This window comes from Zeus faber (genome assembly GCF_960531495.2).
Source record: "Zeus faber genome assembly, chromosome: 5".
Classification (NCBI taxonomy): domain Eukaryota; kingdom Metazoa; phylum Chordata; class Actinopteri; order Zeiformes; family Zeidae; genus Zeus; species Zeus faber.
In genome coordinates, this window is record NC_137192.1 from 16,804,865 (window position 1) to 16,831,411 (window position 26,547).

General features: G+C 46.5%; 1 protein-coding gene across 1 annotated transcript; it reads right to left on the reverse strand.

Annotated features, from left to right (window-relative positions):
- Positions 1-2,396: 2,396 nt before the first annotated feature.
- Positions 2,397-26,547, reverse strand: megf6b (multiple EGF-like-domains 6b). The gene is made up of 34 exons (XM_080001415.1): positions 26,251-26,547; positions 21,672-21,794; positions 20,061-20,186; positions 19,160-19,282; positions 18,748-18,870; positions 18,496-18,633; positions 17,997-18,119; positions 17,743-17,865; positions 17,321-17,491; positions 16,497-16,628; positions 16,125-16,253; positions 15,536-15,664; positions 15,300-15,434; positions 15,071-15,205; positions 14,851-14,976; positions 14,629-14,760; positions 14,057-14,185; positions 13,716-13,847; positions 13,125-13,253; positions 12,667-12,795; positions 12,165-12,293; positions 11,944-12,072; positions 10,372-10,500; positions 9,430-9,558; positions 9,093-9,221; positions 8,842-8,973; positions 6,259-6,387; positions 6,016-6,144; positions 5,601-5,729; positions 5,300-5,428; positions 4,574-4,702; positions 4,126-4,254; positions 3,621-3,749; positions 2,397-3,242 (listed from the first exon to the last, which is right to left on the reverse strand). The coding sequence occupies exons 1-34, from the start codon at positions 26,414-26,416 to the stop codon at positions 3,178-3,180; spliced, it is 4,398 nt and encodes a 1,465-aa protein (XP_079857541.1). The 5' UTR covers positions 26,417-26,547; the 3' UTR covers positions 2,397-3,177.

The window sequence follows — 26,547 nt, forward strand, 5'->3', positions numbered from 1 at the left end:
CCTTCTGCACTGTGTTACCGAGTCTCTCCTGTTTATGCTGGAGGGGTGCGGTCTTGGAGGTCTATCATTTTCTGTCTCTCCTTTCTTTATAGACCTCAGAGGTGCGGTCTTAAAGGTCTATCATTTCTTGTCCCTCCTCTGTTTATAGTATTGGAGGTCTATCATTTCTGTCCCAGGAATGGTCTTAGCGATCCTATAAAAAAAAAAAAAAAAAAAAAGACCCCTCATCCAAATGTGTTCAGAGTATTTGCCTTATTTACAGCTTCATCGTACTGAGCTGGGGGTTTCTGCGCAGTCGGCAGATTGGCGGCGGCCTCATATCTCTCACGTACGGGAACACTGGCAGGTTCAAGTGGTTCAACTCACATTTCAATTTCGATATGTTCAACACATATTTGTTCCTCTCTGACGGGAGAATACGTCGGTGTCAGCAGCGCAGCTCAGGGAACACAATGGGTGGGTTTTTAGGGAAGGCTCAAACCCAGGCGGTTAGCGGCTTGTATTTTACTCTCACGCATGTGTGAACGCTGGGGAGGATCTGTCCGACCGCCGGCATTTCACATGGCTCAAGCCAAAGATATTCGGTGTATCTCTTTGAACAACACATCCGACTGTGTTACTCACTTCCTGCAAGGTTCTAGAAATCATCTCGACGCATGTTCAAACCCAGCTTGTTATCAGTCTATAGAATGGACCTTATTCCATTTATGATGTATATCTTATATTGTCACTTGCTCATGCTGTTCTGAAGCTTAAGGACGAGGTTCCATATCCAGTATGCATAGTAAGACACTTCAGGAAGGGTAAGGTTCTTTTTTGGGGCGGCAGGCGGCCTGATAGATCCCATTTAAAGTATTAATTAATAAGCGCACTGAAGAAAACGTATCGCTGCCCCGCAGTATATCTCACGGCTTCTCTTTTTGGGTTCTCTCTTACTGTGATCAAAGCACAATGTGGAAAGCATGAGATCCATCCTCAGAGCACGGAGCCTCCTGCCCGGCCCGTCCGAGGGACGAGCAGGGCAGCGCTTCCTCGAGCTACTAATATGTACATAAGGCATTAAAACTAACGGCAGACACACTATTGGACTTTATCTTGAAACAAAAACTCCTGGTGACAATGTGAGCGAGACACAAGCGCGTCTCGAATGGGTGAGGCAGAAATATAAAGAATAGAACTGAGTGTTACTGTGTGTGTGAACAAGGTTCAAAAAAAAACAAAACAAAAAAAAAACATGGGTGATTTTTAACAGCAGCAGAACAATTTGTGTCATTGGCGTAGATTGTGTGTGTGTGTGTGTGTGTGTGTGTGTGTGTGTGTGTGTGTGTGTGTGCGTGTGCGCGTGCGCGTGTGAATAGGGACGGATGATCCCTGGTTTAGCTTTGCTGTATTAGTTGATCTCTGTATATTGACAAAGGGCGTCAGCGTTCATTTGTCTGTAAAGAGTCCCCATGTCTTAATATTTCCATCAGCAGGGAATGGAGAGCGATTAATTGGTAATGTGTGCAGAGCTCAGAGGTAGTGTCCGTGAGAGGGGGGAGGGGAAGAAAAAAAAACAAAACAGCCTGTACACATTTTTTATAGTATTTTGTGATTTTATGTCAAACCATTGGTTCTATCTCACACCATGTTGCACAGGGCTTAGCTTTGACCTTTGACCTAAGTGGTATCTTGTGGCATGAATGCCGTACGAGGCATTCCGTGCAATGCAATGGGGTGCTCTCAGGGCGTCTCTGTAGGAATATTTAGGGGGAAATTATGATTTGACAGGTCCTACCTTTTGGCGTATTTACCGCATTAGAACAGACAAATAAATAATAACCAGGTGAGAAAGGAAGGAAATCGGCCCGAGGTTATACAGAGAATATATTTTTATGTTTGAGCCTTCATTGTAGTAAAGCTGAAAGGTGGGAAGAATTTTTTTTTTTTTTTTTTTTTTTTTTTTTTTAATCATGCTGCATTTTCCTCTGTTAATATTGTATCAATATAGAGACTGAAAAAGGCAATTTAATTTGTGATGTGTATGCATTGTGAGGAATGCTCGGAAGCGAATGCAATGGTGGACTAAATTCACTCTGTGAAGACATCCCAGTGAGAGTACGATTTCTCCAGTTCTGTACATAGTTTGACCTTGTATATATATATATTTTTTGGTTGTGATCACCTCTGCCTTTTATGTTTGTTTTTGTTTTTTGTTTGTTTGTTTGTTTTGGGGTTTTTTTTTCATTTTGCAGGCATTGCTATCTGCACTGTGCTTGAATCTCGATTTAGACAGGATGTACAGCTTCGATCTTTAATGAAAATTAAAGGACAATGGAAAAAATAAGAAAGTTAAATAACCTCTTTGTGTGTCTGTTATTGGTACTACTGAAAAAGAACTGCTCCAGGTGACAATTACAAACATTTATTTTATAAAACACGGTATATTCGACTGCATACGACTGTCTGAAACATAAATATGAAAAACGCAATTTATACATGCAGAAATAATTCAGCTTTCGTTTGCCTTGTGTGAGACCACCCTCGGAGCCAACTTTTAAAAGTGAGATTCTCCTGGTTTTTCCATTTCAGCGCATGGTAAACATAGTGTACTTTGATATATGTACAGTACAATGAGTCCTGATATTTTGTGTATTTCACAGTGAAGAAACATAGCACCCATAGTTTCATAAATTGACCTCATGTTGTGTCGAAGGTTAAACAACTTCATAGCAAACAATTTGGATGACGAGTTTGCTTTTCGAACTCGTGGTGTCTTCGCCGGCAATACCACACGACGTGACGTTCAGACTTTGATTATCTCGCACATCCCGACTCGGCCTTTCAGGGACGAGCGACAAACGGTTAAAAAAAAAAAAAAAAAAGAAAGAAACACGCGAAGCAAAGAACGGAGAGGCTCGATCTCACGTGGAGTCGATATGGCCTGTCTCTCTGAAATGTCTCTCTCCTGGACCGGCTTCGTAAAAAGCACATTCCTCGTAGCCAACCCCGCAACAGGACGACAGGGCGGGAAGGATCCTGGAGAAACCGTCCGGTGACTCCCCACGACCAGTTCAACGTCGGTCGTTTCAGAAATCCAACCGGGGAGTTGCGCTTCTCACCAGTCTCCTCAAAAGTCCCTCAAAAAACACTCCCGGGCCGTTGAACCCGAGCTGCCGTCCCAGGCGGTCGGAGGCTCTATAACGCGTTTCCCTGCTGCGAGTCGTCTCTGCTGCTTCGGGACGGGAGGCGCGGGGGTCCACCTGGAGGAAGCAAATCGCCCCCAGAGCCATCAGTCTGGCTCAGCAAACATCACGCCTCGGCACAGTGAAACAAAGTCGACACCGGGGGAGAAGTGCAGCCTCAACTGCTGTGCCCCGAAATCCGACAGCGGTGAATAGAGTCAGCACTAAAAAGTAAAACCGGTTCCTCATTTTTTGTTGTTTTTGCCTTTTTAGGTGTCAGCGCAAATGTCCAGTCAGCTCGATGGTCCACTGCTCGCCTGCAGCTACAGTTTTCCCCCGGTTCCAATGACATATACTGTGTGTGTGTGTGTGTGTGTGTGTGTGTGTGTGTGTGTGTGTGTGCGCGCGCGCGCTTCCGTCAGTCCGTCCGTCCGTCCGTCCCTCGGAGTCATTTACCTTCTTGACAAGTGACCCCGATCCAGCTGTTGAGGCAGGTACAGCGGCCGTTGCGCTGGTTGCATTGCGCCCCGTTGTTACAGTCGCAGGTCTCCGTGCAGTCTGGACCGAAGCTGTTGGCCTTGCAGTCTGGACATGCACATGAAACATGCACATTTTATTCATTTTATACATGAAATGAATAAAATCAAATGTTTAAATATATAAAATGTTCAAATGTAGAAAAGTGCCTGGACTGGGTAATATCCAGATACTGCTCAATGTACATATTTAGTCAGTACCTGATGGTCATTACATGTAGAGAGAAACTCAATACCTTCGACATAATCTAGAGCAAAGAGGGATGGAATATGAATCTTATGCACAGAGGTTTTTATGGATTTCCACTTTAACCCCCCCCCCCCGGGGATGTATGAAGTCCGTCACATTGGGCAGTGCGCAGTGGTGTACATTGTACAGCCGCGGCGCTCTGTACACGACAGGAGAACAAGCGTCTCAGTCTCACCGATGTCACACCTGCTCCCCGTCTTCCCCGAGGGACACAAGCATCTTCCTGTCACCGCATCACACGCTGCGCCCTCATCACAGTCGCACTCCTTGGCACAACCTTGACCATAAGTGCCCTGTTCGCACTCTGTGAATTGGGGGGGGGGGGACAAACACTGTCAGGTGTTGAGAAAGGACGGCTTTGAAAACAGCAGCAAAAATATATTACTAATAAATACAAGAAGAAACAACTGTTGGAACATTGAATAATTATTGTTATTATACCTGATGAGGACAGCATTAGGGGATTAACAGGACAACAATACATCTAAAATACAATAAATTCAAATTGTATTTTTTTAAATCAATTGATTTAAAAGGGGTTCAATCAGAAAACAAAAGCAGTGGGAAATAAATGTTTTTTCGCTGATGGCCGGGGTCCGGCGAGGTGAGGCGGTGGGACTGACCTCTCTGGCAGCGGTTGCCATGGTAACCGGGAGGACAGACGCAGCGTCCCGTTGCCGGGTGGCACGAGACCCCGCTCGCACAGTCGCACGGCAGCTGGCAGAGTGGCCCGTGGAGCCCCGACGGACACGCTGCCACACACAGGACGTCGGCACTTCATTTATTTAGAAGAAACTGTACCCCCACCGACAACCGTTCAACTAGCACTGGAAGTCCAAATCTCACACACGCAAATCACAAACTGACTCAAAACACACGCCCATACGCGCTGTTTTTGTTTCCCAGCTGATCATTTTGTTTTTGTTAATTCCTTTTTCTTTTTATTTTAGTCACTTTTGGTTATCCCCTCTTCAAAGAGGCAATAATAAAAGGTGATAAATATAAATCAAGGTGTGATATTTGAAAATAATTTATAATTATTTAGTAATATCACGATTAAAAATACACAAAAAACAACAAACAAAAAAAGCACTTTAGAGATAACAATAGCTCCTAATAGCTAAGGGATGGATAAAACGCTAGAGTTGGCTGTATTAAAAAGGAAGCAAATGTTTTTTTATAATATTTTTTCATAATATTTAAATTGACCCTTTGATGAGTGTTAGATTGTTGCTATTCACTGGATATCTTGTACATTTAATACACAGGAAATCTTCACAGGTGTGGGTGGATCCACTAGAAAATACGTTTTATGTGTCTCAAAGCGGCATGATCTTGGCGTTTCTCACCATGTTCACACATGTGTCCGTAGTATCCGGGGCCACAGCGGCAGCTTCCCGTCGCTCTGTCGCAGGAGCCGTTGTTCTGACAGAGACACTGGAAGCGGCAGCTCGCGCCGAACCTCCCCTGCGCACATTCTGGCACAGAGCGGCAGAGTGAGGGGAAAGGGTTCGATACGAACCTTCTGTGTCGCAATGTGGTCTGGAAGCCATAGGCGTTGTGGAGATTACATTATAATCCAGACCAGTGAATCATAATGATGTTGTGATGCGTGCGTCGTGCTGGTGGATGTGTCTGAACCTGTCTCACCTGTGTCGCAGCGTTTCCCCGTCCAGCCCAGACCACACGTACAGTTTCCAGAGACCGAGTCACACACAGCTCCATTACTGCAGTCACAGCGGTGGACGCAATCCACCCCAAACCAGCCTGGGGCACAGCCTGAGGACGCATCACACACACACACACACACACAGACCACACACCACACACACCACACACACACACACACACACATACAGGCACATGACCAAATTAAACCTCAAAGAAAGACTCGAAAGGCTTAAACTGAGCAAAATATTCATTCACCACACTTTTCAGAATAAAATGAACCTTGGTACAATGTGCATGTTGGAAACTCCACAATTTCCCACCGGGCTTGTTGATGTCTGTCTGTCTATGTTGACTGTCTGTCTCTCCGTGCGTCCGTGCATGCGTTCAAACTCACCATGGCTGCAGTCTTCCCCTCTACGTCCGGCGTTGCAGACACACCGTCCGGTCCTTGGGTCATTTTGGGCCCCGTCCCCACACAGCGCCACCCGGACACAGTCCAGCCCATAACGCCCGGCTAGGCACGCTGTCACAGCACGCACACACACACACACACATCACAAACATTTAGGTATTGATGGTGTTTCCACAAAATGAAGACAGCCGCTTATTGTCTGAAACCAGTTTGGACTGGACTCACTGATGTGGCAGCGGGCTCCTATGAACCCCGCCGGACATTCACAGGCTCCCGTGGTGGGAGCGCACGTCCCGCCGTTCTGACACCGGCACTCGCGGCCACAGTTTGATCCATATCGACCCTCTTCGCACCCTGAAACGGAAAGACGGACGTCGGTTACCGTCTCCAGAGCTGCCATGAGGATGATGACATTTTCGTCAGTGTTCAATTTTCACACAATAATTGCGATTAACAAATGAATTGTCTTTAATGATCATTTTATGGCACTAACTAGTAAAAGCCTAATGGAAACATTGAATCGAAACAGCCTAATTTTCACCTTAAATTTGGATTTGAACATATAATTGTGTAATAAAAAGATCAATTATATTAAATGATAGTGATGTGTGTGTGATTTGTCAAGCAGGCTCGTGCAGAGACCTTTAAAGAGGCTCAAAGTAAAAAAAAGGACACATGGAACAAGATTGTGACGCCATTTCCTGCACAGCCTGTTGAATGAATTTTAGCCGCCCATATACAAACTGTATGTAATGCCTTGAAACGAGAACGTGCTAAATGTGTGAAGTGCAAGGTGAACTATTAATAATAATGATGCTATATCATAACATAATATGCTCCTATTTGGGAGATAACCGCGCTGGGGCGCTGTTGGCACCGTCGTCTGGCGGGTTATCTCCCAAATAGGAGCCTTTCTGTGTGGAGTTTGCATGTTCTCCCCGTGCTCACATGGGGTTTCCTCCACCATCAGTAAGGACCCCCACCAAAAAACATGCACACATCATCGACTGACCAGCGATGGACACTCGGTACCAGGTCCCCGGTTGCTTCGATGAATGCTGCCCACCGCTCCTGGCTGCCCCCCCGGAGGAAGGACAAGCCAGGATGGGTTAAATGCAGAGGCCACATTTCACCGGCCACCATCCAAAGTGTGTGTGTATGCATGTGTTGTAGTGTGGTGTGTTGCGTGACAATTAAAGATTCTTCTTCTTCTTCTGATGCAAAAGTCTTACATACGTGGCTTTGAACGACAATTCTAGCTTTTGTATTTGATAATGCATGTCTATAGAGTCTTTATACAGTGGTACCTCGACTTACGACTGCATCTACTTACGACTAATCCAAGATACGAGTTTGTCTCGACTTGCGACCGATTGCTCCAAGATACGAGCATGGAAATTTGCAGTTGGCGCGTCGGCGGCCAGTCAGCAGTCAGTTAACAGTCAGTTAGCAGTCAGTCAGCAGTCAGTCAACAGTCAGTCAACAGTCAGTCAGCAGTCAGTCAGCAGTCAGTCAACAGTCAGTCAGCAGTCAGTCAGCAGTGAGTCAGCAGTCAGTCAGCGGGCAACCTACATCGTGTGTGCACGTAGTTCGTGGCTTATTATTTTTTTCATATTTACTGGGTTTGTGCTGTGTATTTTGTTTATTGTCACCCTTCATGATTTCATAATTTATATGAGAAAAATTGCTTCGACATACGACTGTTTTAACATACGACCGTTCTTATAGAACGAATTACAGTCGTAAGTCGAGGTACCACTGTATTTGTATTTTTAATTCAACAAAGGGCTGTCTTCTATTTTTGCCTGATACACACCTACATACTATACACACCCACCCACACACACACACACACACACACACACACACACACACACACACACACATACACGCAAACCCCACTGACCCCATTTGATCACTTTCAGTCTCTGGGATCCAGAGTAATTATTCATTTAAACCAGTAATCATTTTGCTGCAGATCCCCTGGAACCTCTTCTAGCAAGAAAACATTTCCTATAGCGTCTGCAAGTGACGCGTATGCATGTATCTCGCCATAGTGTTTTGTGGAGGAAGTCAACCGGGTTAAACTGAAGTTTCCAGCGTGAGGTTTCGCTCGGTGTGACAAAGCGATGCACAGTGAGTGCTGCACCCCGGGTTTGAATCCCAGCTCCACACATCCAACCAAACTTCTTGTTATTGTGGAGTTTTCCTGAGTCTGAAGGTTATCGAGCCCCATGACCGGCAGGGCGCCAGCCTGCAGACGGACGCGGTATCTTTAATAGGAACCCCTCACGTTAAGAGAAATCGGTGAAGATCCTCTCAGAGCAGCCGGAACCAGCAGGACGCCGGGGCGCGGCGGGTTTTAATACCGGGTTCAAATCCGCAAATGTGAGTCGTTTAAATGTGCCGTGCTCGATCTTTTCATTGTCGTTCACGATTGGGGGAAAAAAAATCACGTCGCGTGGCCCCGAGCTTTAATCGGTGGGGGGCACCAGCGCTTGCTCAGACTCGGTGACGTGAAGCGTTAAGCTGCTGGAGGAGAGCTGCAGCTTCACCGAGGGTTCGGTTCCTGGGTGAAGCTTCTGAAAAGCCGGCGGTCCGAGGGCACATTTGAAAGCTGGTTCCAGCTGCTCTGAGATGATCTTCACTGGTTTCTCTTGACATGAGGGTTCCGAATAAAGACACCGTGTCTTATGCAACACAGAAATGGATTTCAATACCTTCATACTGTATGGGATGGATGGTTTATCCTCCAAACAGGAACTAAAATAAAAATAGAAAAAGGCATTCATTGTATTTTGTACATACTTTGGTCGCATTTAGGGCCACGGAAGCCCGGGGCGCAGTAACACAAGCCGGACACCGGGTGGCAGAGCTGGTTGGTCTCTGAGCACTGGCAGACCTGGTTGCAGTTGAGTCCATACGTTCCCGGCAAACAGGCTGCGGGGAGGGAGAAAGAGACGGGGTCGATTTAGGAGACCTTTATGCATTTGCTTGGGTGATTTTTCTGAATGAGGAAACAATCATGAGGTTGGCGGCGTAACGCGTGTCCCACTCACTCTGTTCGCACCCATTGCCGGTGAAGCCGGCAGGACAGCCGCACTCTCCGGAGACGTGGTGGCAGGAGGTTCCCCGAGGACACCCGCAGCGCTGCGTGCAGCCCTTCCCATAGGCGCCAGGCAAACACGCTGGGTCATGGGGAAAAAAATGTAGTTGATTTGGATTTGAAAGCCTTTTAACAGCCTGTGTTTTTCGTTGGAAAAATAAAACAGTGGAAAGAACCTTGTGTGACTGAGGTGTCTCGGAGTCCAGAACATTCCCTTCTGTTCTCATCACACGTCAGAAAGTCTTTCCTTCGTCAGAAAAAAAAAATCTTTCCTTTCCATATGTGTTTACCTTTGTTGCACAGCGCTCCCCTCCACCCGGGGGGGCACTGGCAGTCCCCGGTGACGTGGTGACACGCAGCCCCGTGCTCGCACTGACAGCGGTGCTCGCAGCCCGATCCGAAGCGGCCCGGTGCACAGGCTGCAGGCGGGGAAAGGGCAGAGGAGCGAGAGGACCAGGAGGGCGGTGTGTTTAGTTTCCTACCGCGCACGGTGCTGGGAGGCTGCGTTGCCTCTGCAGCTGATCAGCGAACATGATTCAGTATTTCACAGACAGGGAGGCTGAGGTCGGGTGACGTGGGACCTACTGGATGTTCTGACCGAAGCTTCGGTAGAAGAAAAAAAAGCTAAAGAAAACAAAAACATTTGTACGACAACCAGAAGTGTGAAGCAGGGATGTGTTTATACAGAGGTGTTTATGTTCACTGTTGATTTTAGTTTCTTAGGTTTATTCTTCGTTCTGTTTTTACTGCTTAAATTCTTCATGTTTACACTTGCTTACATTTTTCAAGTTTACTTTATTTTCTGCAGGTATCTGTATATTTTGTATAACTGTATAGTTTTTACTGTGTATTTCACTTTTTTCCCCATACTTTGCCACTTTCTTTTTCATATTTTTGTTTTTCATATTTTTATTCTCTTGTTTGTTATCATTACTGCCTATTGTTTTGATGTGAGCTGCTGGGACATTGCAATTTAGAAGTATCTATCTATCTATCTATCTATCTAGAGTATTTATCTATCTGTCTGTCTATCTATCTATCTGTCTGCCTGCCTGCCTATAACTTTGAATTTTCAAAACGGTCAGTCTCCTGTCATTTTCAAAGGCATCAGAGAAATCCAATCTTGGTAAAAAAAAAAAGCACGTATGATATATATTTTTTCCTCCAAATTAATTGACTTTATAGATCCTTTGACTTTTGGGACTTTGACACCAGCGCAGCGCAGGACGTACCTCTCTGGCAGTGTTCTCCGACCCAGCCAGGTCCACAGCGGCAGCGTCCGCTCTGTCGGTCGCACTGGCCGCCGTTCTCACACTCACACTGCTGCTGGCACTCCTCCCCAAACCGACCGTCCACACACTCTGTGCGGACACACACCAGAACCAAAGCCACATACGCACAGTTGGCCCAAATATAATGATATGAAATCAAACCACAGGACACCCCCCCCCCCCCCCCCAATTTCATTTTCAGTTTTCCGCGATACAGTAACTCACAATTAGGCCGAGCAGACAGTTAACCTGGAATCTGTTACAAGGGTGAAGAAACATTCCAGCAGCAGAATTAGTCTTCCTGCTCATAAAAAAAAAGTGTCTTGGCAACGGTGAACCTGGGGAAACGTTCTAACAGGCGCGGAGGGAGAATGAATCGTGTGTAACGCAGAGAGCCCAGAGAGGCTGGGCAAGATCGCTGCGATGAGGTGGATTTCGAGACGTTTACGGGACAGACAGGAGACTGTGGGGTCTCGCAAATCGAGAACAGTCTGCGGTGAACACACGCACACACAGACACGCACGCACACACACACACACATGCGCACGCACGCGCGTGCGCACACACACACACACACACACGCGTAAGCTGGAGGAGTCTGGTTTAGAGGCATAAACAAATGAGCTAAGAGAGAAAATTGGTTGGAGCATGATCTATTTCCTGAGCTTGGTAAAACCACGGCTGCTGTGCTAAACGCTTACTTGTATTTCAGGTAATGCTTCTGCTCAGAGGAGTCCAAACAAATCAATGTTATTTCAGATATCCGCAAAAGCACAAAATAATTCCAGCGGTTCGCAGCCGGTGTTGAGTGAATTCTCATTTCCATTTGATACGTAGTTGTATGTGATAGTGACTGCGGGGGTTGACATTCAACGAAAGAGAAGCGGTACGGGGACGAAATGTAAATGTTGACTCAGGTTGAGTGTGGGTCGGTTCAATCTAAGGTGGCAATAAAAAACGGACTGAAATCATAAATCTTTTGATGTCTATAAACCATAAATTTACCATAATTACCGTACCAGAATTAAGATACGCACAAGATGACCTTTGACCTTTTGAGTGACAGGTACGGCTAAATGAGTGTGGGCTTCCTGGTGTGGGTGGGGCTTCATAATATGATGCTGTGATCTTATTGGTTGGGTGTCAGTTGGCACGTCTGATGACATCATGAGAATCAGAAAAAATATCAACGTACTCTTATCCATAACTTAGTTATGAATGAAAAATAGAAATACCAATTTTTACCTTGATTTCGACCTTACACATAAGTTGTAATTTTTTCTTCGCAATGAAACAGAAAAAAATGCAAAGTAAAGTTGGAAGCGGTAGAAAATAGGAGTGTTTCAGTTTTGCTCCAGCTTTAAGTATTTCCCTGTTTGTAGTCAGAAAGCAAAATTCCACTCCAGGATTTTGAACCAACCCTGTGGAATAATCCACAGGTCCGGCTGATGAGTGAAACTAGCTGACCAGTGCAGAGCTGGAGCAAAAACATGACTTTCCGAACATGGAATTTTCCAATATTTTGCCCTCACCTTGCTCGCAGGCCGCGCCCACCCATCCCTTGGCGCACGCGCACCTCCCATCGGTGCCGCTACAGGTCGCTCCGTTCTGGCAAAGGCAGCGATGGCGACAGTCGGCTCCGTAGAAACCGGAGGGGCATTCTGGGAAGAAAAACCCAAAACACATCAATAAACCTGTGTGATGTTTGCAGCCGTCATATTGACATCTCTGTGTCACTCCGGTGTGCGCTGACCTTCTGTGCAGCTGGGCCCGGTCCAGCCCGGTCGACACACACACAGCCCACTCGCCGGGTGGCAGCTGCCATCGTTATGGCAACCACAGGTTTGGTTACACCCTTCCCCATAGAAACCGCTCGGGCACGCTGCCAGGGAAAAGATAAACTTCTGATGAACTCGGGGTGATCAAAAGGCGGTGGCGATCCGGTAAACGATACGGACTGCGGCATGGGGACACGCCGGTTGTTACTTTCTCATGTGTGATCATTTTGGCGCCGGGCTCGCTCCAAATTATCCTGAAAAGCGAATTATGTTTTTGTTCTGTTCGTTTATGTTGCGGCGGCGGAAGGATCGGTCTGAGGCAGAGAAGATCCCCCCGCACGTCTCACCACAGCCGTTCTTCGGTCTCTCACCGGAGGCCTCCGGTTAAGTCGAAAAGAGAAATGCAGTTCAATGAGCCATGCCTGTATTTAAAAAAAGTGCGCGTGGGATGTTTTTGAACTCAGGTTTTTGACTCACTCAGGTTGCAGTGTGGACCGATCCAGCCCGCCGGACACGAGCACGCCCCACTCACGTGGTCGCAGCGCGCGCCGTTGAGACACAGGCACTTCTCCTGGCAGTCCAGTCCATAAAAACCCTGCGGACAGGCTGAGGCACGCACGCACGCATGTTACTGTGGTTCTCAGGCTCTGGTTCTAATTGTAGTCGCACCGAAGTAGCATCACAGGAAGATTACGGCTCAAAATAACTTCTTCAGTTTCAAAAATAAATCTTTGAATAATCAAATGTCAGGGAGGCGGTGAATCTCTCTCTGCACTTGTCAACGTGATTTAAAGAAGGGGCAATATCACCAAAAAGGACCAACCCTAGGGTTCAGACGGTGTTGTTTAGTGTTATCTAACATGAAACTTAGTTACCGCTGCTTTAACATTTCTGCAAGTCCCAGATCGGATGTGTTGGGAGTTCTTGTCTCTTACGCTTTTCGCAGAAGGTCCCGGTCCATCCCACCTGGCAGGTGCAGGCTCCGCCCACATGGTCACACAACGCCTTGTTGTCGCACTGACAGCGATGGCGACAGCTGAGACCAAACGTACCCGACGGACATTCTGAGGCATTGAAGAACAGATTGACGGAATGCAAATCACTGGAAAGGCTTTTTATAATCAGTTTAGTGTAGTCAGAGTAGTAAATGTAATAATAATGATAAATGTTATCATCTTATATAATATAATATTAACAATATATATATTATTATTATTATTATTATTATTATTATTAATAATAATAATAATAATAATAATAATAATAATAATAATAATAATAATAACAACAATCATAATAATTATAAGTCATAATACATGTAATAAAGAAGTAAATGTGAGAAAACACAACATTCAATTATTTCTGCGGCTGAGATTGATATTAAATTCCAAGTGTATCATAAAATACATCATTGCATCATCATCTCAAGTTGAAAAAATAAACACACACACACACACACACACACACACACACACACACACACACACACACACATACACACACAGAGTTAAAAAGCAGCAACATACTGTGATCGCAGCGTGTTCCAGTGTATCCGGCCTCACAGTTGCACTGTCCGGTCACAGCGTCGCAGCTCCCGTCTCCGTTCTTGCAGTCGCAGGTTTGGGAACAGTCGACGCCCCAGTGTCCGGCGTCGCAGGCTGCCCAATGTGGTTGAGGTGACACATGAGATTGTGAGTTCTCGTGTATAAGCACATTGAATTAAATATACCCATTAAACATTCTTTTGCTACTATTTATCATTATACAATGACAAATTCGGGAACATTATATCACTTACTTGAACAGAATAATATTTTTAAAACTTGGCTCCCGACCGGGGTTTGATGTGTTATTGGGGCTATTGTACCTTTCCTGCAGTTGTGTCCGGTCCAGCCCGGGGAGCAGGTACAGCGTCCGGTCACGTGGTGGCAGTGAGCGTTGTTCTCACACACACACTTCAGCTGGCAGCCCTGACCAAAACGTCCAGTCGGGCACGCTGACGTAAACAAGAGAGCAGAAGAACGCAGTAATTACTAAAACCATCAGGAGTATTGTACACAAACGCACGCCAGAAAGCAAAGCCACAGCAAGTTCCCACGACAGTTTGGAGGTAGTGACGAACCCACCAGGGGCACTTGTGGAAAAAAAAAAAACAGGTGTGGGAAAAGTTCAAGAACACGTGTTTTCTTTAAACAAGAACACCACATGGCTGTTATTTTTAACCGCTGTAGCACTATTTTTAGGACGTTTCTAACATGAAAAGTAATGCCTAAAAGGCCACCCTTTCGCATTCCATGACTTGGAGGAAAACAGGTGCTTGTAGTTATACAAAGTAGTCAAAAAGTAAAACCACTGGTCAGTGGTTTTACTTTTTACCTGGCTGAATGGATTATTCTTATCAATTGTTCTTCGTGTTTCAGTTAATTCGATGATACTCACAGTTCTGGCAGAGCCGGCCGATGAACCCTGGGGAACAGTTGCACGACCCGTTGTGTTTATCGCATACGCCGCCGTTCTCGCAGGTTGGGCAGGCTTCTTTACAGCTGGGACCCCAAGAGCCCTCCGGACACACTACGATTCACCCAAACAACAAAACCACTTTCATCACAGATTTGCGGTTCCGATTGTCTCAGACGTTGACAGCAAGTCGCATGCACTCACAGTTCTCGCAGCGCTTTCCCGAAGTCCCCACGGGACACTGGCATTGTCCCGTCACTTTGTCACATGGGGCTCCGGTGCAGTTACAGGAGCGTGCACAGCCGATCCCAAACCGCCCCTCTGGACAGTCTGGGAAAAACGATCACAGATGGAAGGAGTTAGTCCAAGGACGCCCAATTAGACAAAATAATGTTTTCCTTGCGTGATCTGCGGAACTGGCTACCTTGTTCACAGTTCTGCCCATGGCGACCAGCGGGGCATTTCCTTTGGCACACCCCCGTCACGTGGTCGCAAGACACCCCAGGCCTGCAGGAACACTGCTTCCCACAGCCCGCTCCGTACGAGCCCGGGTCACATTCTGGAGAACACTCAGTTATCAATCCCAAAAAGCATCTTCAATACAAAGTACCAAACCTCTTCCCGACACGTAGTTATCGCCCCAAACTGCTCACCTTCTTTGCATGTGTTGCCTTGGTAGCCGGGTTTGCAGACACAGGTTCCGTGGCGACGATGACACTCCAAGGTGTTCTTCTGGACACACTGACACTCCTCAGAGCAGCCGGGACCAAAGGCCCACTTAGGACACGCTGTGGAGGGCACGGACGATAAGGCCCCTTTAGATGTTGGGGAAGTCGCTCTTTTCAGGGGAGTGAGGTCAGAGGTTTGGTGTTTGAACACTGGGACTTACGCAGATGGCAGAACCTCCCGTAGAGCCCCGGGTCGCACAGACAAGCCCCGTAGGTCCGATGGCAGCGTCCGTTATTGGCACAGTTACACTTCTTATTGCACTGCTTCCCATAAAAGCCCTTAGGACAGCCTGCAGAGAGGAACACACAGCTTAGTACGCCCTTTGAATATAAGCTGCTCGGTAAATTGTGGCATTTCTTTGTGGCAGCCCTCCCCTCTCCCTCTGCCGTTCCCGAAGAGCCGTGAGCCTCGTAACAACAGATCTGTGGTACTGTCGGTGTTGCTGATGTTCTGGCATGTTATTATCTCATTTGGGTTATGGTTAGGGTTAACCCTTATGGTTAACCCTAACCATAACACCAAAATGTGTGTCTATTGGATCAAATGTAGCTCTTGCGGAATCAGCTATGTGGGAGAAACCAAAAACTGTCTCTGGCAACACATCAGCCACCACAAATCCAACGTGAGACACAAGAGGACAACCAATAACTTATTAGCAAGCCATTCCGTAGAACACAAATTAACCCAAATGTGGTTCTCGGTTGTAGAATCTTGTTTTGTCTGGGACAACCAGCCGTGCAGCAACTCACCATCCTGGCATAAGTCTCCACTGACGCCAGGAGGGCAGCGGCAGTTGCCGTTGACAGGATCACAGCTGGCACCGTTCTTACACTTACAGGGGAGGGAGCAGTTTTTACCGAAATACCCCTCGGAACAAGCTGTGTGGTGGGAAGAAAAAAGGAAACAAGGTTAACAACACCTATCGGTTCACAGTGCCGATTTAAATCATTCAATGTCTACAGCAATTAGGTGTGTGTGTGTGTGTGTGTGTGTGTGTGTGTGTGTGTGTGTGTGTGTGTGTGTGTGTGTGTGTGTGTGTGTGTGTGTGCGTGCCTGCGTGCGTGCGTGCGTGCGTGCGTGCGTGCGTGCGTGCGTGCGTGCGTGTGTGCGTGTATCCTCACTCTGGTTGCAGATAATGCCCGTCCATCCATCGGGGCAGTCGCAGCCATTTCTCCACGTGCCGCACTTCCCCCCATTAGAGCAATCGTCACAGGTCAGACTGCAGTCGTGGCCAAAGGTTTCATCCAAACACACTGGGAACAACAGCAGAAAAAACATACTTTATACTGTATATTCCAGAAAATATATATTTTTTATATTATTATATTTTTTAAGAAAGTGCATCTAAGGACTTAGGCTAACTTTAGAAACACAGCCCGGGTCTGGAAACACGCACGAGCATCACATCCACTAAAGATTACGATTAAAAGAGCAGGGCTCTAAATTCTTCCATCCCCAGGTGAGTTGACATTAAAATTCTAAATGTCTTGATTTGTCGAAGGACTCCATCAAGGTTGAGCAATGCGAAGCGGAGAGCCTGTGGGCTTCCTTCCACGGACCCCAAACTGGCTGCCAGTGCCCATAAGCCTCACAATTACAGCCAGGGATGCTGCGGCCGCAGTGTGTGCAGAAAGTACGGGGGAGAGCAATTAACCAGCACCATGCGGTCTGTAATTGTTCTGCGTAAATGAGCCTGTCAGGCAGCTCTGCCTCCTGTGAGAACAGCACACAGGTAATCAGATACAGGTTCAGAGTCAGTATGCAGGGCAATGTGTGTCTCTGTGTGTGTGTGTGTGTGTGTGTGTGTGTGTGTGTGTGTGTGTGTGTGTGTGTGTGTGTGTGTGTGTGTGTGTGTGTGTGTGTGTGTGTGTGTGTGTGTGTGCGTGTGTGTGTGCGTGCGTGCGTGTGTGTGTGTGTGTGTGAGGATTGGGGGGGGGGTTCTAACCAAATTTCTCTTCCAGATTACTTTCGGCCCTCAGCTCCCCCTCGTCGTCCTCGTAGTCGTCGTAGCGCTCCAACGGTTGGCTGTAGTCCTGCAGCAAGGTCAGCTGGGGGTGAGGCAGTGGAAGTTCAACAACAGCCCCGCTCGACAGGGCCTCAATGGCATCTTCCAGCGCTGTGAGGGGGAAAGAGAGAGCGAGAGAGAGAGAGAATGTGAGATGTGTTAATTGCGCAAATTATGCAGCAGCAGATTGCCAGGAGCTCCTCTGGATTTGCTCTAATGTGCTTTCATTTTATTTCAAACTCTGGTTCCTTCAGCATGAGTAAGAGTCTGGTTGTTTGCCCGTTGAAACCCGGTTTGTAGCACGGGTTGCAAGAGCGTTCTGGCTCCTCTTTTGCTTTTTCAGCCTGATTGCAGATACTCACGGATGCAGGAGTGCCGGTCCTCGTCCAGACGGAAGCCCCGGCGGCAGAAGCACTGGAAGGACCCGGCGTTGTTCTGGCACGTGTGATCGCACCCTCCGTTGGCCGCCAGACATTCATCCACATCTAGACAGCAGCAGGATGGAGGGGGACAAAGTCTCACGCTACACAAAGTCCATCCCACGCGGGTTCATGCCGCTCATATCACAGTTAAGTTCAACTGGAAACGCTCCAGATTCAAACGTGGAGAAACATACCATCGCAGCTGCATCCATCTGAGTTGAGTCTGTACCCCGCTGAGCAGTAGCATTCGTAGCCCCCGGGGTAGTTGGTGCAGTCCTGCTCGCAGCAGGAGCTCTGCTCCCCGCACTCGTCCACGTCTGCCAAGCACAACACGCAGAAACACAAAAGTTACAACCTGAGTGTATTAAAATACGGCCTTTCTGCACCCATATCCCTCCCTAATATGAGCTGTGTGAGTTTGGCTGCCAGCTAACATTGAGGTCACAGATATAAAGGGGGAGGATGTCAAGCACCCAGCTTTATGTTGTCCTAATGGCTTTGGAAAGGTGGGTGTGTCCTCGTGAACTTATTTATCGAAGGTAAAGTCTACTAAATTTTGGACGAGCCGGATCCATCTGTTCACTGGTTTCTATTATGAAGGCAGTTTGTCCACATAAATACGATAATAGGATAGTGATGCATATAGCAACTGTGTTGCATGATGTACAATTTTCTGTTTATTTTCTTACATACCAATGCAGGTTTTAAGGTCCTCATCCAGTTGGTAACCTTGGTTACAGGAGCATATTGGACCACTGGTTGAATGTTGGCAGTGGAGTGAACAGCCGCCGTTGTTATTCTCACAGCTGTTCACTATCTCCATCTCAATTCCTAAATCACAAACCGCACAAGCCGACGGAATGTCAATAAAATATTTCAGATTCGGTAGTTATTTCCAGTTATAGTGATGTGTATTCACAGTGAAAGAATGGGGCTGAAACTGACTGTAACACTGTTTTCCATCTGATCCCAGCTCGTAGGCGGTGTTGCAGACGCAGGCGTAGGAACCCAGAGTGTTGTGGCAGCCGTGGGCACAGCTGGCCTCCTCCGTCTCACACTCGTCTATGTCTGTGAAGGACGATGGAGCATGGAGACCAAACCGAAAAACGCCCTGTTAATTGGTTCAAATGCGGTGGACCCTCAATCGCAAACCGTTGTTGTTATATTAAAAACTTGCATGTGTTTAGAAGTTTCCCCAAATCTATAACTCTGTGTGGCGACACAGTCAACAGATTAACCACATTTTTTTTTTAATATTATTTCTTTTTTGTTTGGCTATTGTTGTACATTCGGTTTGTTATTTTGCCAAATACACGGATTCTAATTCCGATTTTAAAATGAAGGACGAGCGTATCACCTTGGCAGGTCTTCCCGTCCTCTGCCAGGAGGAACCCGGCTTTACAGTCACAGTGAGCTTTCCCTCCGTCCACCCGGCACAGGTGCATACACCCTCCATTGTGATCTGCACAGGGATTCTGCACTGTAGCACAAACACACGCACGCACGCACGCACGCACGCACGCACACACACACACACACACACACACACACACACACACACACACACACACACACACACACACACACTAATGAACACGCACTTGATCAAGATTCAAGATGTCACTCAAATGTTTAAGAGTTCCGGCACAGTAGGAGTACATAATATCCAGAGTCACACATATTAATGCAGAGCACATGGAGGACTCTGGATCCAAGCTGCTGGCTGCATCGCGTGTGTTTAGCTTGTAGAAGCCTGTCCAGCATCTGGGATGCTGAACCTTCAGCCCCGCGAAAATTAGACCAAGCTCCTCATGGCCCACAACTACAATGTAAAACAGTCTCAAAGACAGTTATTTAATAAGAACAAAAATATTTATATCCTGATCTTCCACCCTCTGGGAACAGTCTGCTCTCTGACCTTGGTCAGAGGAGAGACACAGATACCACAGGAGGGAAGACATTAAGAGACCAATTTCAAGGGAAACAGGGAAAGAGAATCATTGTGATTGACACCATATTAGTGTCTAATCCCATAAATGGCAGTTAATTTCATCCTTCATCACCGACATCCTGTCGGATAATAATAATAATTGGAAACAACGGCCTGCAACGTGATTTGTAATGTTGTGACAGATGAGCTCTCTCCGCTGTGCTTTTGTGGGCCTCTTCTTACGACTTCCTTCATTTTTCAGAAATGAGCTTCTCTGCACATCTCACATTATGGTTTAGGGATTTCAAGCAGGATTAGGAGTACTTACATCTACAATGCTTGCCATCCTCTTCTAGGATGTAGTTTGGTTTGCAGCGGCAGCGGAAGTGCGCAGGAGACTGCTGGACACAGTAGTGCTCACATCCTCCATTACTGATGCCGCAGGAATGTACAGCTGAACAGACAAACAAATACGACGAGAGAAGATGAAAAGTCTGACGAAAGCACGTTTTCAGTCAAAATCACTCGCAGACGACTATGCGAAGAAAGGCCAGGTGACCTCAGCATTGACACGAATAAAAAGGATGAGGTTAAATCCCGAGCAGATTGCGATGCCCTGAGCGAGTGCAGACAAAACAGATCGCCATAAATGGGCCCAAATTATCCCACGGACAGCGGAGGAAAGCAGGCCTCCGCCCGGCGGACGATGCTTCGCAGCTGATGAGATGAGACCGGAGCCAGCTTCGGTTTCATCAGCGTTTGAAACTCCGTCGGACAGTTAGCACTTGATCTCCCGAGGAGGAACAGTAGGCTGCAGCCTCGGTGCGACCCCCCCCCACCCCCCCCGTTTCTTGAGTCTGATGTTCTCATACAAGACCCATCATCCATCTCAAAGAACCTGTCAATCCCCCTCCAACGCTCGCCAACTCAAATATTATTCACCCACACGCTCGGTGCGCGGGACACATCTGACCTCTCCTGGCAGATCAGGAGCTGGATAAGACAACAGAGCCGGGATGTGGAACTGAAATGTGAGGACATCTGCTGCTCCTCTCCTCGCGTGCCTTTATTGTGACTGGTATGCGTTGTAGCGGGGTATCGCTATGTATATTTATGTGTTTTTTACTGCATACATGACGTGTAATACCCAAGTCCCACAGCTTTTTTTGTTTTTGGATCAATATTTCGTCGAACGTCGTGAAAAAAAAAAAACAAGTGACGTCAGTCCCTTATTGTCATCGAGTGCCCCTGTCACGTGAACGTTGGAAAATCCTCCAGCAAAGTTGTTTAGGTTTGAAAAATGCTTTTCTTCACACTTTCGTGACAACCCAATGATTTTACCACTGGAAAAAGGACGACTTGTGACACGGCTGCGGTTTCCGCATGTCACCAGCGCCACCGCTTTCAGAGAGATATGCAGCGCCACAGATCACAATGGCCTGGCAGCCACACACTAGGCACTCTATGATGTGCGGCGCGACCGGCCATCACGTAACTGACGACAACCTCGCACGCATTTGCTCTGCGACGCCCGGCACGCCGTCCGTTGTCATACCGATCATGAAAAATTACAAAGCAGAGAAAAGCAGGAACAAAATGTTTCCATTCGTAAATGTCAGGCGAGGCCTCGGCGGGGGAAAGTGATACTGCGTTGCTGATCGCTTGCTTTATAATCGGTCTTCTGGCCCCACAAGGATAATGTGTCTGACGTGGCAGGAACAAGGTTTAGATAACACATAAACACTACGGTCAAACACATTAGGATCCCACACAGTTTGAGGGAAGAGGAGAAGACATAACGCAGGATTCAGCCAAGTCCCAAATGTCTGCGCCCTACGCCGCTTTAAGGGCTCTTCCCTTCGCCCACGGAGCGATATCTTCCGACGTGATCGTTGTTATCAACCAGACGCAACTCGTACACTGCACTGGAGATACTCACAGAGGCACGTGCGCCCGTCCACATGCAAGCGGGAGCCAGGGTTGCATTCACAGTGGTACGAGCCCCGGGTGTTGATGCATCTGTCTTGGCAGCCGCCGTTGTGGACCTGGCACTCGTCAATATCTGCAGGAAACGAGGGAGGAGGAGACGAGCAGGAGAAGTGAACGAGGGGGCGAGGGCACAGCCGAGGCAAGTAAGTAGAATCCATAGAAAAATGGAAACACCTCCTTGAAAATGAAGATCTGCAACACACTTTGGACTTGTTAATCCTCTCCTTGCTTATCATATACACATATACACATATACATATCACATATACTCCATTAGTGCCGTACAGTGGGTACACATTTCTTTTTCCATGGAAATGACTTCACATGTCTAAATCAGACGGTACTGCGTTTATTTTACTGAGACCAGTTTCCAAAGCTGATACTCCTGTTTTGTTTATTTTTCCTTTCGATGTTCATGGAGGAGGGAGGGAAAAGGGCAGAGTTTATATTGCAACTTAACAATTACGCTCCGTGTCTATTTTCGTAAAAAAAAACCCTCAATAAATAATCAAAACAAGTGTCTCTTCATCAGATAAATAGAATGTGGGTAGAGGAAGCAGTCGGGCTGAAGAAGGAATTTCAAGCGGCCTTTAGGATGAAGACGTATGCCGCGAGAAAATTCATGATGGATGAGAAGTTAATCTGGTCCATAAGTGCATAACCGTCCAAACAAACACATTTTCCCATATGGTAACAACTACCGAACACTTAAAACCAAATTTAAATTCCTCTGCCGCTTGTCAAAGGCCCCTTGGGCACGGCAGAGAAACGCATGGAAACTAAAATGAAAGGATGCAAAATATACACATTCCCATAAGCTAAGCACGGTAGTTACAAACAAACACAGAGGGAAGTTCTTTGTCGGAGCTACTTGCAGTGAAACAAAAAAAAAAAAAAAAAAAAAAAAAAAAAGACCGGTTCACGTCTCATTTGAGGAGTCAAAGATTAATAAATTGTTGTTGGGTTCACAGCGGACCCCCCGGTGAGATCTGACTTCTGGGGATCTGCCGTTTGGACGGCGGCTCGCATTCCTTCTGACTACAGCAACAAAAACATCAGGATGTTAATACCGAAAACACCTCCCATGAAATCTCCCCAAAAAGTGTCGTCGTGGTTCCTACTAGGAATACAGAGTACACGACACTTCTGATTGGCCTTTCATGCACTTGGAAAACACACCGACGGAGCTGAGGGTTGATAAAACTTTAACTAATTTAGGTAAGTGTTCTTGGATGCTGACTGGAGGCCAATACCCTATAGCCACCACAAGACGAAACGTTAGAGGTGAGTGAGAATAGCGTTTGGAATAACTGTAAAATAACCAACACATCGTAAAACGCTGGTGGTTGGTGCCAAGCTAAATAACTACGTCTGGGTTGAGTCATGTGCTGTCTGGTGCTGTCCAGTTTGAGCAGCTACTTTCTCAAAAGGAAGTGTCAGGAGTCCAGAACGACCACCGTGACAAGGAGCATTTTATCAAACAACTGCACTATTGTTAAAAAAATATATAATTGTCTTACAGTATCCTCCCAATCGGGGACTTTTTGGCATTGTCCATTGCAAAAAAATGTGAAATCCTAATTTGCCTCCAGCAGTTAATTACAGACAAATCCCAAAAGTACTTTCTGACAATATATCACAGTGAAATCCCCCCCGAAATAACGGAGCCTTGTGCACTGAATGACTGCGAATGATCATTTGCACATTAATACACAAGGTTGTGACAACCGATCTCCGCTTTTGAATGGAGCGGCGACTTATGTTCAATCACCGCGCCGGACGTGATCAAAGTTGCGTCCCTTGTGGAAGTTATGGGGGAGGAGATGAATCCCAGAGCGGCTCTGAGGTGGTGGGGTCTGGTTGAGAGTCGCGTGCAATGCTGCGTGGATGGAACGAAACATGGTGTCCAGACCAGAGGATCTGAGCCTCATCGTGTCCACTGCACACCAACACAACATGTTACACCAGTAAACAGTACACACACTTCAAATTCTTCAAATCATTTTCCCAGGGAATGTCAAGTGGAAAAAGGCCTCTAATAGAACCAGTTTACAGTCGGAAGGAAATCGCAAATTGTGAATTGCTGACCTTTTTATTTTCCCTTGCAATGTTTTAAAATAGTGTATAAAACATTACCCTAGCATGGAAAACATGAAAGCATATTACGGGATCAGCCAGAATTATATGGCTAAGCATTCCCTATAAAACCAGACTTATTATTGATTTATCAGATGAATAAACCCATATAAAACATCCCAGGGTTGGAAAGTAACACTGTTGCATCTGTTCAGTTACTAAATTTAAAAAAAAGAGAAAACAATAGTAACTAGATCAAAAAGTACATATTAAAAATGGGAGGATGGCCGCATCCAAGCTTTCTCTTCCACCATAATATTTTATTTTTAAATAAGATGAAAAGGGATTGAGTTTCCAGCTCGGGGTGACAGATCGGAAGCATGTGCTGGATGGAAAAACGGAAAACATTTCACATTAAAGAGTAAAAACTGCTGTGCAAAGTGTTTCTACTGGCAGTGGAATTACATTCAGCATGGAAGGATTCCCGTCCAGTTACGGGGCAAACCAAAGGCTGTTCTTGCTGAACCCTGTTGCAACCAGGTTGTCCGTGTTGGAGTTGCCCTCACTGCATTTCCTCCTTTTTCGTGTTGTTCGCCAACAGCACAGATTACCCCGGGCCGGAACAGAGATTTCCTCCCGTTCATACCCAAGGACACGGAGAGGCTACATTTGCATGTTGTTTGCATTGGCCCACCTTAAATTTTAATATATCTGAAAATGAAAATCTTTGCGCACTCATTTAGTGTGTGTTTGAAAAGTAATAAGTGGTGCAGTAATGTATGGGTGTATTGCTGATTAAAACTTCAAGAGTGTAATGAGTAACGTAATATGTAATTTTTACACTTTATAAGGATTACATTTTAGTAGGAACGTCCCAACTTTAATAAAAAAAACCCTTTGGATTCCCTCTGGATCAAGGACACCACTTTTGCATCTTTGGATGTTGGGACAAGAAAAAAAAGACTCCGTCTAAACTTTCCACTTATTCAGTCTGCTGCCAAACTTTAACTCGACTCCCCTCCGGGGAAAGCTGGCAGGAACCCCTTGCCTTTTTTCCATCCATGCTGCACACTGTCCTTTGCTGCTTTTTTTATGAAATAAGTACAGAAGTTTAGCCCCTCCACCCTCCACCCTCCAACCAGTCTGGTTTCCACAGAGAGAACACGATCCCCTGGAGCACGAAGCCAAAGCCTCGGCAACGTCTCAACAGGAGGGGCATTAGAGTGATGCCCTCCACCATCATTACCCTGCCACGCATCTCTCTTTGTGTGTGGAAAAGGGGTCGTCTTCCAATTCTAGTCGACTCCATATCATTTGTTCACAGAAATTAACGTGAAAGATACATTCGTTAATTTTTTTTTCCAAGCTATGCCACTTTACTGTAGTACCTCTGGGTTGCAGTGGGGTTAGATCCTGTACTCGCTCAAAACATGAATCCCAAACTTTCAATCACTGTCACACTGACATGCTCTGTCAAGTGTTTAACTGACGGTGTGTCCTGTTTGTATTAGCTTTGCAAGACGTCACTCTCGTGAAATATATTTAACAGTGAGTGAGCTAACCTCAGTGTTGATAACAGTAAGTCCAAGTGGGCTCTGATAGAGCACAGACTTTATCCGGCCAGTGGCAGACAGCATGCACACACAGCGTACACACAGTGCGCACACACACAGCGCGCACACACAGCGCGCACACACAGCGCACACACACTGCGTGCACACACACAGCGTGCACACACAGCGCGCACACACAGCCTCCGCACACACAGCACGGACATACAGAGTCGACACACAGCCTGCACACACAGCCTGCACATGCAACCTGCACACAGCGTCCACACACAGCCCAGACACACAGCGTGCACATGCAGCGTGCACACACAGCGTGCACACACAGCACGGACACACAGCAGACAGAAATTAGCAGAGCTGATTAAACCGTCTGGCCCCACCACATTCTGCTGGAACAGTAGAAGAGACAGGAAACAGTCGGACAAAGTATGAGAACAAACACCTGTTTGTTTGTGTAGCCGCTTGCGTGATAGGGTCAATGACAAAAAGCTAAAAAACAAACTAAAAAAACAACAAAATAGACAAAATATTCAGAATGTGCTCTTTGCACAAGGTAAATGAAGAGGCTTGGACAGGGGCAGGACGGTTGCTCGTAGTAAGCAATTTATGCACGGAAATATTGAATAATAACTGAAACATATTGAATTGAATAATCCCAAACAGCATTGCGGTATGAAAATTGAATTCAAATTCTCATTGAATCCCTCATACATACAGTCCTCTGCAGTTTTAGCAAATAATTATTTCAAAACAAATTGAGTTTGAGAGAAAAAAGCATGAATCGTAATTTTTTATGAACTTTCAGATAAAGTGCAGCCTAATTTCAGAAAATGTGTATTAAGTTTTAGAATGACCACATCTGTATTTAACGTATCCCCTTACCTGGTCCCACGTAGCCCATGTTGTAGGCACGGTATCCATGGAAACAGTGCGGTCTATAGCAGATCCTCCTGTAGTAACTGTACGGATAGTTTGCACCCAACGCCAGGTGTGTCAGCGCTTGAGAAAGCATCAGCAGGAACGCCAACTTCCCCGTGTGGAGCCGCATCGCTCCAAGAAAAGGTAATCTTCTGAAGAATACGAGAGTATATCGATAGCGGTTCGATAAATTGCCGAGTACAGAGCTCAGGGAGAAGAATGAGTGTCTACCAAAAATGTCATCTGATTTACAGGGCTTGA

Coding starts and splice junctions, on each gene's coding strand:
- megf6b (XM_080001415.1), bottom strand. CDS start 26,416: ATGCGGCTCCACACGGGGAAGTTGGCGTTCCTGCTGATGCTTTCTCAA. Junction 18,120..18,495: donor GGACCTTAAAACCTGCATTG/GTATGTAAGAAA, acceptor TGTGCTTGGCAG/ACGTGGACGAGTGCGGGGAG. Junction 15,665..16,124: donor TGGAGACTTATGCCAGGATG/GTGAGTTGCTGC, acceptor TCCTCTCTGCAG/GCTGTCCTAAGGGCTTTTAT.